Source organism: Aspergillus udagawae, assembly GCF_001078395.1.
Source record: "Aspergillus udagawae IFM 46973 DNA, scaffold_6, whole genome shotgun sequence".
Taxonomy (NCBI): domain Eukaryota; kingdom Fungi; phylum Ascomycota; class Eurotiomycetes; order Eurotiales; family Aspergillaceae; genus Aspergillus; species Aspergillus udagawae.
The window spans coordinates 2124831-2136346 of record NW_025091269.1 but is presented as its reverse complement, the minus strand read 5'-3'; the positions used below and the strand labels follow the sequence as shown (position 1 = coordinate 2136346).

At 51.5% G+C, this 11516-nt stretch overlaps 5 protein-coding genes across 5 annotated transcripts; 3 read left to right on the top strand and 2 right to left on the bottom strand.

Annotated features, from left to right (window-relative positions):
- Positions 1-316: 316 nt before the first annotated feature.
- Aud_008506 (mitochondrial ATPase complex subunit ATP10) lies at positions 317-1459 on the top strand (the record flags this gene model as incomplete). The annotated part of the gene is made up of 2 exons (XM_043293381.1): positions 317-708; positions 769-1459. 2 exons carry the CDS (start codon positions 317-319, stop codon positions 1457-1459), a joined length of 1083 nt encoding a protein of 360 aa, XP_043149316.1.
- Positions 1460-1671: 212 nt separating this feature from the next.
- Positions 1672-2493, bottom strand: Aud_008505 (putative vesicle transport v-SNARE protein Gos1; the record flags this gene model as incomplete). The annotated part of the gene is made up of 3 exons (XM_043293380.1): positions 1672-2175; positions 2242-2355; positions 2428-2493. 3 exons carry the CDS (start codon positions 2491-2493, stop codon positions 1672-1674), a joined length of 684 nt encoding a protein of 227 aa, XP_043149315.1.
- Positions 2494-2900: 407 nt separating this feature from the next.
- Aud_008504 (60S ribosomal protein uL29) lies at positions 2901-3566 on the top strand (the record flags this gene model as incomplete). Its single annotated transcript, XM_043293379.1, has 3 exons — positions 2901-2903; positions 2980-3122; positions 3335-3566. The coding sequence occupies 3 exons, from the start codon at positions 2901-2903 to the stop codon at positions 3564-3566; spliced, it is 378 nt and encodes a 125-aa protein (XP_043149314.1).
- Positions 3567-4131: 565 nt separating this feature from the next.
- Positions 4132-7463, bottom strand: Aud_008503 (mediator of RNA polymerase II transcription subunit 16; the record flags this gene model as incomplete). Its single annotated transcript, XM_043293378.1, has 9 exons — positions 4132-4952; positions 5012-5143; positions 5204-5470; positions 5526-5636; positions 5692-5811; positions 5869-6088; positions 6142-6852; positions 6909-7254; positions 7318-7463. 9 exons carry the CDS (start codon positions 7461-7463, stop codon positions 4132-4134), a joined length of 2874 nt encoding a protein of 957 aa, XP_043149313.1.
- A 1809-nt stretch (positions 7464-9272) lies between these two features.
- On the top strand, positions 9273-11190 carry Aud_008502 (putative SIR2 family histone deacetylase (Hst4); the record flags this gene model as incomplete). The annotated part of the gene is made up of 2 exons (XM_043293377.1): positions 9273-9720; positions 9794-11190. 2 exons carry the CDS (start codon positions 9273-9275, stop codon positions 11188-11190), a joined length of 1845 nt encoding a protein of 614 aa, XP_043149312.1.
- Between the last annotated feature and the right edge of the window lie 326 nt (positions 11191-11516).

Genomic DNA, 11516 nt, shown 5'->3' with positions numbered 1-11516 from the left:
TGCTCAAAACTTTGGGAGGGACCTCGAGCCATGGATGAGTGATTGGCGTCGGCTGCCTAACAGATGGATTTGACTATTGGAGAGTCTACTGGGTATAAATCGATGTCGTGATGCTGACCATTAGACTTACACGCGGCTGGAGGCAGATACGCGTATGACAAGCACGAAAGTGCCACCAAGTCACATGACCTGAAATCAATTAAATTACTCTCTTTGTCAGACAGCTGGTTGGCGATCCGGCGAGCTTGAGATTACCTTAGCCAGTGTAACCGATCTTTCATTTACCACTCATTCAACCAATTCGGCTTCTATCAGCATGTGGAAGTCATCATTGCGTCTATCATCACTCGCAGACGCATCTCTATTACAAGGTGGCCGCTGCCTCAGCTGTCAACTCCGCAATGTCAGCAAACTGCAGCCATCACTGCGCTACTATGCCACTAGCAAAAGCAAGAGCGGCGACAACGTGAAGCCTGCCACAGCAAGCAGGCCAACCACAACCGACAAGATTCAGTTCCAACAGAATGATTCCCCATCAGCACCTCAGCCTGGCGATGCGGACTTTGTCCCTCCGGCCCTCGACCGTCCCATCGGCACAGTGATTCCGCCTCAAGAAGGACAAAATACTGGCCTCGACGAACGATCACTGCAACAACGACGGGATGATTTCGTCAATTACGATAAACATATAGAGAGGCGCAAGGAATTGTATGAAGCTCCGTCCACCGCTTATCATGTGTAGCATACTAATCACGCCGCTATCAACAGAACAAGACAAGTCGCGAAACCATACTTCAGAGAATGGTCCAACATGCGCTACCACGAGGGTAAAACCTTCAAATCGAACCCGCGATTGTTCAAACGAGACAAAGCCCTCTACTTCCCTAACATGTACGGTATCACTCTTGCGTCGCCGAAACAACCGCAAAACACCACCTCGATACTCCGCGGCAAAGTGTCCGTCGTCAATGTCTTCTCAAGCGTCTGGGCAGAGTCGCAGGTTGCGACATTTACGGGCCCAAAGCAGAACCCTGGTCTATGGGAGGCGATGAAGAGCGGAAGCGAGCTTGTTCAGAAGGTCGATATCAACCTGGAAGAGAATGCGATGAAGGCTTGGCTTGTTCGGACTTTCATGTGGCGGATGCGGGCCAATCTGCCCAAGGAGCAGCATGAACGTTATTTCCTTGTGCGCAAAGGTCTTACGGATGGGTTGAAAGAAGCAATCGGAATGATGAACAGTAAGGTTGGTTATGTCTATCTGCTGGACGAGAACTGTCGCATCCGATGGGCGGGTAGCGGGCCGGCAGAGGAAGGAGAGCTGGAGGGATTGAACAACGGTGTTCGCAAATTAATCCAGGAGAGAAGAATCAGTCTCGAGTCGGAGCTACCGGCTGAAGAGTGGGCGGGAAGAAACCAAAGTGAGTCCGCAAGTCTGAAGCCTAGAGTGGTCATGCGGTGAGCCCTGGAGCTATAGCAGTCTGTCCAGTGTATGTACATGTAAATATATGTGAAATAGACAACCAGAAACGCCATGGCCATTGTGATTAGTGCTTGCATGCAGAACAAAAGTACATGAAAACCCCCCAAACGCCGTGCGATATCCGATGAAGAATCAAGGCTGAGTAAGGAATTAGAACACAGGAAAATCGGCATATACGGAGCACTAGCACCTCATCGGAAGAAGAAAACCATCAAGAAACAAAACCCGATGAAAGCTCCCAAGATGATTGCGTCACGTCTCCTCTTCGTACCGATCTTACCAATCAAAGCATTCATTCCGGGTACCTTATTGGCAGCACCGACGATACGGCGATTGATGCTGGCCAGGGTTTCACGTTGTAGCCCGAAATTCTCGTTGATCGCATACGCCTGGCTTAGAACGCCATCTATCATATTATGACTTTCGTCTATACGCCCCCGCTCCTCGAGCATGTAGTCTGCCTCGGCCGCGGCGGGGTTTGAATTGCGGTAGGCATCAATGTCGGACCGAACATTGGACAAAAGATTGGCTCGGTCGCGGGACTCTGCAATTGCGGCGTTCAGGCGCTGCAGTTCACGGCGATGATCCTGGAGCACTTCGCGATTGCGGGCCAGGTTGCTCTGTTTCAGGGCGGATGCGGTAAGAGTGGCTTCGGAGTCGAGGAGACGGGAGAGCTGGGAGATGAGGGCTTCACGCTGTGATTGGGACCGTGTCAGCATACATGTCCGTTGGGCCGGAGTTTAGGACCTCAGAGTACACACCCGTTCAAGAAGATCCTTCAGTTGCGATTCAATCCGTTGTTCTTCTTCTGAGGGTTTCGGAGGCAGCTTCGCCATCGATGCATACTGTGCGTAGGTGTGAAACAGACTCTCGGTCTAGAGACAATACGATCAGCATTTTGAACCGCGACTAAAATCGTTCTAATAAAGTAGCTTCAGATTTAGTACCTGAGTCTCAAGCGAACGGGCTTGCTGCCGAAGCTGAGCCCATCCGGTCCCAGTCGAAGTTGCCATAGTCTGGTTCGGGGTCGGGTCAGAAGCTCTGTACAAAGTGATGGTAGTAGTAAACCCGCGCCGCAGAAATGAGAGCAATAAAACGTTGGATCACAGTACTAGGTGCAGCGACGGGTCATCCGGCCGTCCAGGCAGTCATTAATAACACTTCCACAGAGACCAAGAACAATGCCATCATTCGACGATGATCCTCCCGGCCTACCTCTCAGCCGGTTGGGGGGTTCCTCCGGGGGCGGCGTCACCCAGCAATCAGCCACAGTCACGTGCCCGCTTAGCCCAGCCGCAGCGTGACCGCACCAACACAGAAAAAAACCCTAGTCCCACAACGAACATCCCAAATTGACCCGGTCCATCTTCAATCCTCACTGTCGACAATACCCGTACGACACGACACGAAGCCGCCCACCATGGTATGTTGAATGCGCAATTTTTGAATTCGGGCTTTTTTGGAAGTCGTTGGGGGTTCGTTATGCTGATGAATGTTAGTCGACATCCAAGGTCAAGGCTGGTCAGCTCTGGGGAAAGAGCAAGGAAGACCTTTCCAAGCAGCTCGAGGAGTTGAAGACCGAGCTCTCCCAGCTCCGTGTCCAGAAGATCACTGCCGGTGCCTCGTCGAAGACTCAGAGAATGTGCGTTTGAACTCGAAACCCTTCCTTTTGACATCTGCAATTCTACCTCGAAAAAATAAAAAAAAAAGTCCCCCAAATGTGGCATGGGAATTTATCGGAGGCACAACGGAAACGACAGACTGGGAAGAATCGGGGCCTACCAGAATCGCAGATTGCGCAATATACATGAGATGTTTTGGGGACAGGAATACTGATTTGCTGCGGTTCTACAGCCACGACGTTCGCAAGTCGATCGCTCGCGTTCTCACCGTCATCAACGCCAACCAGCGCGCCCAGCTTCGTCTGTTCTACAAGAACAAGAAGTACACTCCTCTTGACCTCAGACCCCGCCTCACCCGTGCCCTCCGCCGCAGACTCACCAAGCACGAGGCCACCCTCAAGACGGAGAAGCAGCGCAAGAAGGAGATCCACTTCCCCCAGCGGAAGTACGCCGTCAAGGTATGACCATCGCCATGTGCTCCCGCCTCATATCCATGCGGCCAGAAACCCTCGCAATCATGCGGTATATTCAGTTCAAGCCAGCGGAGTGACTAACGAGGAATTTCCCACAGGCCTAAATGAAGACCAACGTCGTTTCTGGATCTGAAATGGAGTTACGGGAAGGTCGTTATAAAAGATGACGAGTTCGACCTTGAAACCTTGCGTGCGTGCGGGGGCTTCGGGTTTCTGCAAAAATCTTTTAAAAGGTTGATTTTGTATCTTAGAGATATGAGATGCAGGTCAATAATACATGAAGGCTTTACTTGACATGACATGACAATTGCGATTTTTACCTTTTTGAATGTTTGTTGCTACGGATTTAGGGTCTCGGTCTAGACTGCCTCGTTGGAGACATTGAGGAGCCAGCTCGGGTCAATCCAGGGTCGGGATATGCTTAGATATTTCAACACTACGGAGTAGAGGTTTTCTGACAACCACCTTTGTCATTGGTACCTTCCGTTTACTCGACATGAAGAGGAACACTCAGTCAACTCGAACATGTTCATTAGACTCATCGTAATTATATATACTAACTTGAACCAGTTAATCCAGCAGCCACCAGAGCGGGCGTACGTCCCGTCGCCTGACCGACCGGCGCACCCGACGACTGTGCAGAGCTAAAGACACTCGGCTCCAGAGTCCACATGCCCCCGCAGACACAAGCTCTCAAGAGACCCAGCTTGGCAATCATGCGGAAGGAAAGCAGCGACCGCGGCGGATGCGTGTCGCTAGAGACCTCGCAGCAGCGGACGCACCGCCGCCGACGCTGCTGCACCTGCGTGCTGGGTTTCCCGCTCTGGTTTGCATTTGCGTCTGCGCCTGCGCTGGCCTCGGCAAGAGCAGATGCCACAGGCCTACAGGGGATCTTCTTGATGATGTCCACTTCCCGGTTCCGTCGGTACATCTCAGTGCGGCGGTCGTTGGACAGGCCCAGCCAGCTGTAGTCACCCATGTAGATCGTGATGCGGTCGATCTCCGTTTTGAGCGCGGGGACCGTCTGTCGGAGGATGGTGGACACCGCCGGCACCAGCACGGGAGGCACACGGGCGTTCACCAGGAGTTCCTTCTCGGGGCCTGGGCGCTCGGCGTCGCCGAACCCGGCGCCGTGATAGGCGTGGCGCACGGCCGAGTCCACGCCAGCGAGGAACTTTTCGTATGCGTCGATTCGGATCGGTGCGGATTCCAGCAATTGGTAGATCTCCGCGTAGTAGACGCGGGCATCGCCGCTTAGAGGCGCTGCGGTCGCGTAGCCTGCGTAGATCCCGCGCAAGCCCCGGCAGATGAACCGCAGGAATGCGCGAGACATGCTTGAAAGGAGGATGATGAGAGGGAGGGAGCTTGTGGATTTTACTGCCGGGAACGGAGGTTAGCATGGTTGATTACGTATGTAGAGGCGAGGCACCACGAACACTTTTGTGTAAATGCCTCCTGGTCGCCGGATAGGCTTTCAAAGTCATCTGCAAGATCGAATAGGTCGTTAAGCACGTAGTATGAAAAGTCAAGGGCCCATTTGGTGTTTCCGAGGACCATACGCAAAACATCTATGCAGACAGAGTACGGTTAGCACCAGCTTCGTAATCAACCAACGTAGATAATCTCACCAGGGTCATGCGGCTCTGTGGCACCGCCTTTGTTGTACTGAAAGAAGAACGCATATAGCACCGACGCATGGCGAAGCTGGAGGACGGCCCAAGGTATAGAGGATGCGAAGTTCCGTGGGGTATATTTGTTCTTGAATCCCAAAGCAGCTTGAATACTTAGGCAGCGCGGAATGTAAGGATGGTTCATAAGTTTATCCTGCTCTACTGTAAAGTTGCAGTTTATAGGCAAAGCGCGGTACGCTTCGTTGATGAAGGTGGCTTGTGCCTCTGTACATTTGTTAGCGGAACGGATCATTGCAAAAATCAAAGGATGTGAACTAACCGGGTGTCAGTTGGCGTACAAGAATCAACAGAATGTCGTCTGTATTCACGTCGCTTCCACATCCACGACAAAAGGCTAGAGTCAGCGCTGCAATAGCAGCCGAATATTTGTCTAGTGTGGTATCAGCAAATGCGCCAATTCATGACCCTGCAGTCAAGGTACGTACTCTCGTCATGAAGTCCGCCCTCAGCCCCGTAAGAGTGCTCCGTGAGCCTTAGGTGTGTTTGTCCCTCTCCGTCAAGCATTACAGCAGCACAAGCGTTTGGTGAGAAGCTCATATGAAGACCTGCTGCGTACCCATGAATTAGCGTGGCCGAGGCAATGGAGCCGGAATATTACTGACCTGAAGGCTCTAAGGGGTAGTGAAAGCCCGCCTGAGCCAAGCTGGTTACGGTGTTCGCATCGTCAACACCGTTGAACACAGCCATGGTCTTGGGATCATAGAAGACGACAGAGCCGTCATCGTATGTGATAGCGAGAACATTGCCATACTCGATCTGGTCTATCGAGATGGCGTACTTATCAGAATACACATCATCCAACCGTCGCAGCTCCAATTTCGGCTACCTCAATTGTTAACAGGGATACAAACGACCTTCACAGTCAAAGTGCTCACCTTGATCTGAGCATTGTTTTTCTTCGAAGGGACGTCATCAAATTTCGGGTGAAGAGTCAAAGGACTGGTGTCCAATTGCCACCGTACAATGACGCTTGCAGGGCCTTGTTGCTGAGGATGATCCTGCGTGACGTGGAGAGGAGCTGAATAGACGGCAACCACCCAAGGATTTGCCGTTGAGCCCGCTGGGTTATCGAGGGCTGGAAGCACAATATCCAAGCCGGTAAGAGAGTAAAGAGAGTTGGTAAAGGAGGGCAAGCCCTGTGCATTATCTCCCGCATTGCGGTTCGTGCCTGGTACGTCGCACTGAGGTTCGACTTTGCAATGGAGGAAGCGGAAGGAAGGGACAGGCCAAGGGGCTGGCGGTTTTTGCTGGCCAGGGTCGTATTGAGTCGGGGTCCAGGCGATGTGAACGCGATAAAGACAGATCTTCTGGCATGCTGAGTGTGTGGCAACGAGGATGCCGCCCTGCGTAGATACCAAGGCCGCGTGGGTCAGGAGTCGGTCTGAGTAGCCTGTATTTTTGAGTTCTGCAGAGATCTCTGCCCATCTGCTGTCGGGATTCTGATACAACAGTCGAATGATTCCAGACCTGGTCACGCAGACCAGACCTGCCTTATTCACTGGATGGAATGGGCCAATTGGACGACGACGAAATGGCGAATAAGCCCAGCGTCCCTGCACTTTTGCCGCTTGGTAGAAGGAATGTACCTGTACTGACAGTGAGCCAAGGGTCCAGGAAGATCTCCAGATCGACGAATACGCACCGTGCGTTGGGTGTTCAACCACATCATACCCACTATTTGAGCACCGTCATCATCGGGATCAAAAGCTGCTTGACGATGACCAGCAATACTATTGAGTGCAATTGAAATTGAGTAGATGGATACCCGTCCTGAAGAATCTGCCACCGCCAGTTCGGCCCCCGGCTCATTCCAGCACAGATGGACCAAGGTGTGTCCTCCATGAGCATCGGTGACTGGCAGCAGGGGGGTTTCGTCACTGAGGACCCATTTTCCATCTGAGGGCCGACACTGGAGGTGCCGGACATTGACTCTCAGACCGTCCTGGGAGATGTATGCAATACATCCGAGTTTCGACCATGCAATTTTTCTGATGTAACGTTAGATTTGGTACCATGCTTGTAAACTCGCAAGCTTAAATCATGATACTTACTGACAGCAACCTATCAGTCTCATTTCATCTAATCGTTGTGCAAGACCTCTTGGAGAGGCAGTAGAAGGGGACAAGCCCAGCTCGAGGGAGCCGGGCTCTCCAAACAAATCGTCAACATTGATGCCGTCTTCCATGATCAAGGGCATTTTGAATAGGCAATGTGTCTTGATTTACGACAGTGTCGATGGCAAGGTACAGTTTCAGAGAAGTACCAGCACCATCATTATCCCCCGAGCATTAAAAGCGATGGCCTGCGAAACTGGAGAACCCGTTCCAACGTGCGCGAAGTCCAGACGATCAACTGCACGGAACGACCAAGAATTCTACCTAATCAGGAAAAATTCAACAATGTCATATCAATGAGTTCTTTGCCATGATAATGATTTTTCACCTTATCACTATGCCTTTGTCTCACGCTTCTTCTATCAGTACCATCATCACAGTTCGTTCTCCACATTATTTCAGTATTCAAGCTGATCAGTCATCCGTCATGTGATGTCATGTGGGCCAATCTCCCGGCCAACCGCTCAACCTGCCGTGATTGGCGCTTCCGACTCTATATCAACGAATACAACAAACCCCTTGGGTAACGTCGGCGAGGAAAGCATCCTCGCATTGATCTACATATTCCATGTGTCGGACTACGTGTATTCAAGTTAATAGTGCCCATTCAAATACTCTGAACATGACACATCCTGCGATATGAGGTGGAAACATCCACTGCACCGTCTTATAAGAGGCTGTCTACAATGCTGGAGCTTGGTGGATAGTCTCTACAGTCGCTGATTGAAAGACACAAGGAACTCAGTATTCCTGCAACGGAGACGTACAAAGTTCTGTTGATATGTACCTAGGTGCTATTGAAGCCTTCCAACCTGACCTGATATATGTCTTGAGCCCTCAAACGGGTGGCCCCAGGTATTTTATAAGGTTGACCAATGAAACTGCAGCAATCAAGGACGGGAACAACCAGCCTAAAACTCTGCAATAATCATAACAATAATGCATCAATGCCACAAGAATCATCTCATCATAAAGTGGATGTGAATCCAGCCAGGAGTGAATGGATGGACATGGCTCTCAATTGATGTCATCTAATGCAGCAAGCTTTCAGATGGCTCTATTTGATGTCCGTCAAAAATTCAGTAGACCAAGTCCCCTATGTTGTAGTCTTGTTGATACCCTTCGCTCCGTCATAGCCACAAGACCCGTCCCTTTCCCTTGCCAAAGAACCCTTAACCGCTACTACGAAGAACAATGACGACCTCCATTGCCGTCCGATGATACCTTATATATTGCTATTACTACCAACCCTTCACATCGCCAACAATCAACAGCAACATTCCTCCTGACATACCACCTGTTGCTCTTCGACCCTCGTCAACCCTAACGGCGATTCCAAGTCTTGGTCCATGATTCCTTTCCACCACGTCTAATCTCATCACGTCTGATCCATTATTTGACTAACCTCCGGCGGTGCTTCTTCCCGTCGTCTCTCCCCCGTGGGTCAGTCAAAATAAACACAACCATCGGCACCAAGCGAGAGGCCAGACAGACAGACAGACTCTGCTCAAGCAACAATCCTTTTCTTCCACCACGACAACCACTTTCCCCTATGGCTTAGGTTGTGGTTATTCACGCTCCCCTGCTTCCTCATTCTTGCCTACTCTTTCTATTTCCCGTCTATATTAATCCCTCGGCCAACTTTTCTCCCTGAATTTCTCTCCGTCAATTACTCTTAATTCCCAGCCAAAGCTGGTTCGACTCATCTGAGGCGAGGTTCTGATTTTTCTCCGAATTGCTTTACCTCAATTACGTGTTCCATCTTTCCCATGATCGTATCTCAGGGCAACTTCTAGCTTTTCCCTGTGAAAAGCTCCTCTTTCTTCCTATCACCTTTTCTTCCTCTCTTCCACGTATTTTCCTCAAGAAATACGTGATCATCACAGCTCTCCATGGCGCCGTCTCAGCCCTCTTCAACAACCACCCCTTCCTCCTTAACCACCTCATCATCTACCTCTTCCTCTCAGACATCCGCAATTTCAAACGAGAGGTGGAATCCTAAATTCATGGATGATTCCGATCTTTCAGAGCTTTCAGAGCTGAGCTCTCCGCCAGCATCCCCTCAATCCCCTCCGAGCTTCATTCCCTCGCCGCCTCCATCTCAAGACGCGGGCGAGTCGTCTAGCGCCGCACGCGGCCAAGACGGCCACTCCCCCGCCAGAAAGAAGCGTCGCGTAGCCACCCCCAAAGAGCGCACCACGCAACAGCTCGATCTATCCGGCGATTCAGGGCTCAGTTTTGGCGAACAGCAGGCGCAGGTTGATTTATTGGTCAAAACTCTTCGTCGTCATCGCAAGATTGTCGTCATCGCGGGTGCTGGTATCTCCACGTCTGCAGGCAGTATGCAATACCTTCAGCCTCATGGTGGATGAGAGAAGAACAAACACGCTAATTGGCTGATCTATGATTATAGTTCCTGACTTTCGCTCTACTGATGGCCTCTTCAAAACACTCCAGAAAAAACACAACCTCAAAGCTTCCGGCAAGCTTCTGTTCGACGCTGCCGTCTACCAGGATGAGTCCTTGACCGCCTCCTTTCAGGATATGGTGCGGTCGCTGTCGGAGGAGGCGGCCAAGACCTGCCCGACCGCGTTCCACCACATGCTCGCTCGTCTGGCACAGGAGAACCGGCTCACACGACTGTACACTCAGAATATCGATGGCATTGAGACATCGATGCCACCTCTGGCAACCCAGATCCCTCTGAACGTAAAGGCACCCTGGCCGCGCACGATCCAATTGCACGGGAGCCTCGACAAAATGGTCTGCCAAAAGTGCCGTCATCTTCTCGATTTCGACCGGGAAATGTTCAACAGGCCTGACGCCCCTGAATGCCCCGAGTGCTCAAAGAATAACCAATTTCGCATCGAGACCGGACAGCGCAGTCACGGAATTGGCAAGATGCGACCGCGGATTGTGTTGTACAACGAGCACAACCCGGACGAGGAGGCGATTACCTCGGTCATGAATGCAGATATCCGGTCACGACCAGACGCCCTGATCGTGGTCGGTACCAGTCTGAAAATCCCCGGCGTACGTCGTCTGGTGAAGAGCCTCTGTTCCGTCATTCGCACGCGTCGCAACGGCGTCACCATGTGGATCAACAACGAGCCGCCTGCCGGCAAGGAATTCGAAGACTGCTGGGATCTGATGGTCAAGGGTGACTGTGAAGAAGTGGCACGGCTTGCCCGTCTGAAACGGTGGGATGACGATTCCGAGGACGTGTTTGACGAGTGCAACTCCTCCGAGGTCGAGCGGGTGAAGAAGGAACAAGGTGCTGTATCCATTGTCATCCGAACGCCGAAGAAGAAGCAGAAGACGCAAACAGGAATTCTTACGCCTTCCTCTAGCCACGACGAGGAGTCAGCAGAATTGCGACACAAGCACCCATCGAACGGTAGCTCTCTCAACAATCCTGCCAGCCGGGGACGGAGTCTCAAAGATGTGCTCAACAAGGCAAAAAGCGGCGAACCCAAGAAAGCCGCGCCGAAAAAGAGTGTGCCCAAGAAGCGCAGCAAGAAAGCCGACCCGGCGCACAATGCAAAGATCACCGCCTTCAGCAAAGTCACCAAAAACTCGAGGGCTGCGACTGGCGATACTGGTAAATCCGTCAAACTGGAAAAGGATGATACGAAACCGATGCATCCGCTTCCGCCTGGTGCGGCGCGCAATAACGGGCCTCTCTTCCCTAACCTGGTCGGTAAAGGAAACACTTCTCCGTGCGGTGGACTCTGGAGCAGCCCTGACACGATTTCTCCCAAATCGGTTCCGAAGGGGATGAAGGATCTACTCAATCCTCCAAGTCCGTGATATTTCCGGTTCGAGTTTGACATTTCTGTACTATTATTTTCTGAACTGCGAGGACTACCGGACGACCGATCCTCATCTGATGTTGTTCGCGGATACCACTGATAGACTATGTGCATATTTGGCGTTAGGTATGGGGATGACTTTGAATTCAATGCACCAGGTCTTGCATTGAAGCTGAATAGCCGATGGATGGTCATGCGGCTGGATTATCTTGTATTTCTGGCTGTATACTCTACGGGATCATGATACTTATTGGACGCATGCGATAATGCGGTTGCTTTAACACCGGCGTTGGTAATGCTTGCTCCTATTCACTTGACAGCTCA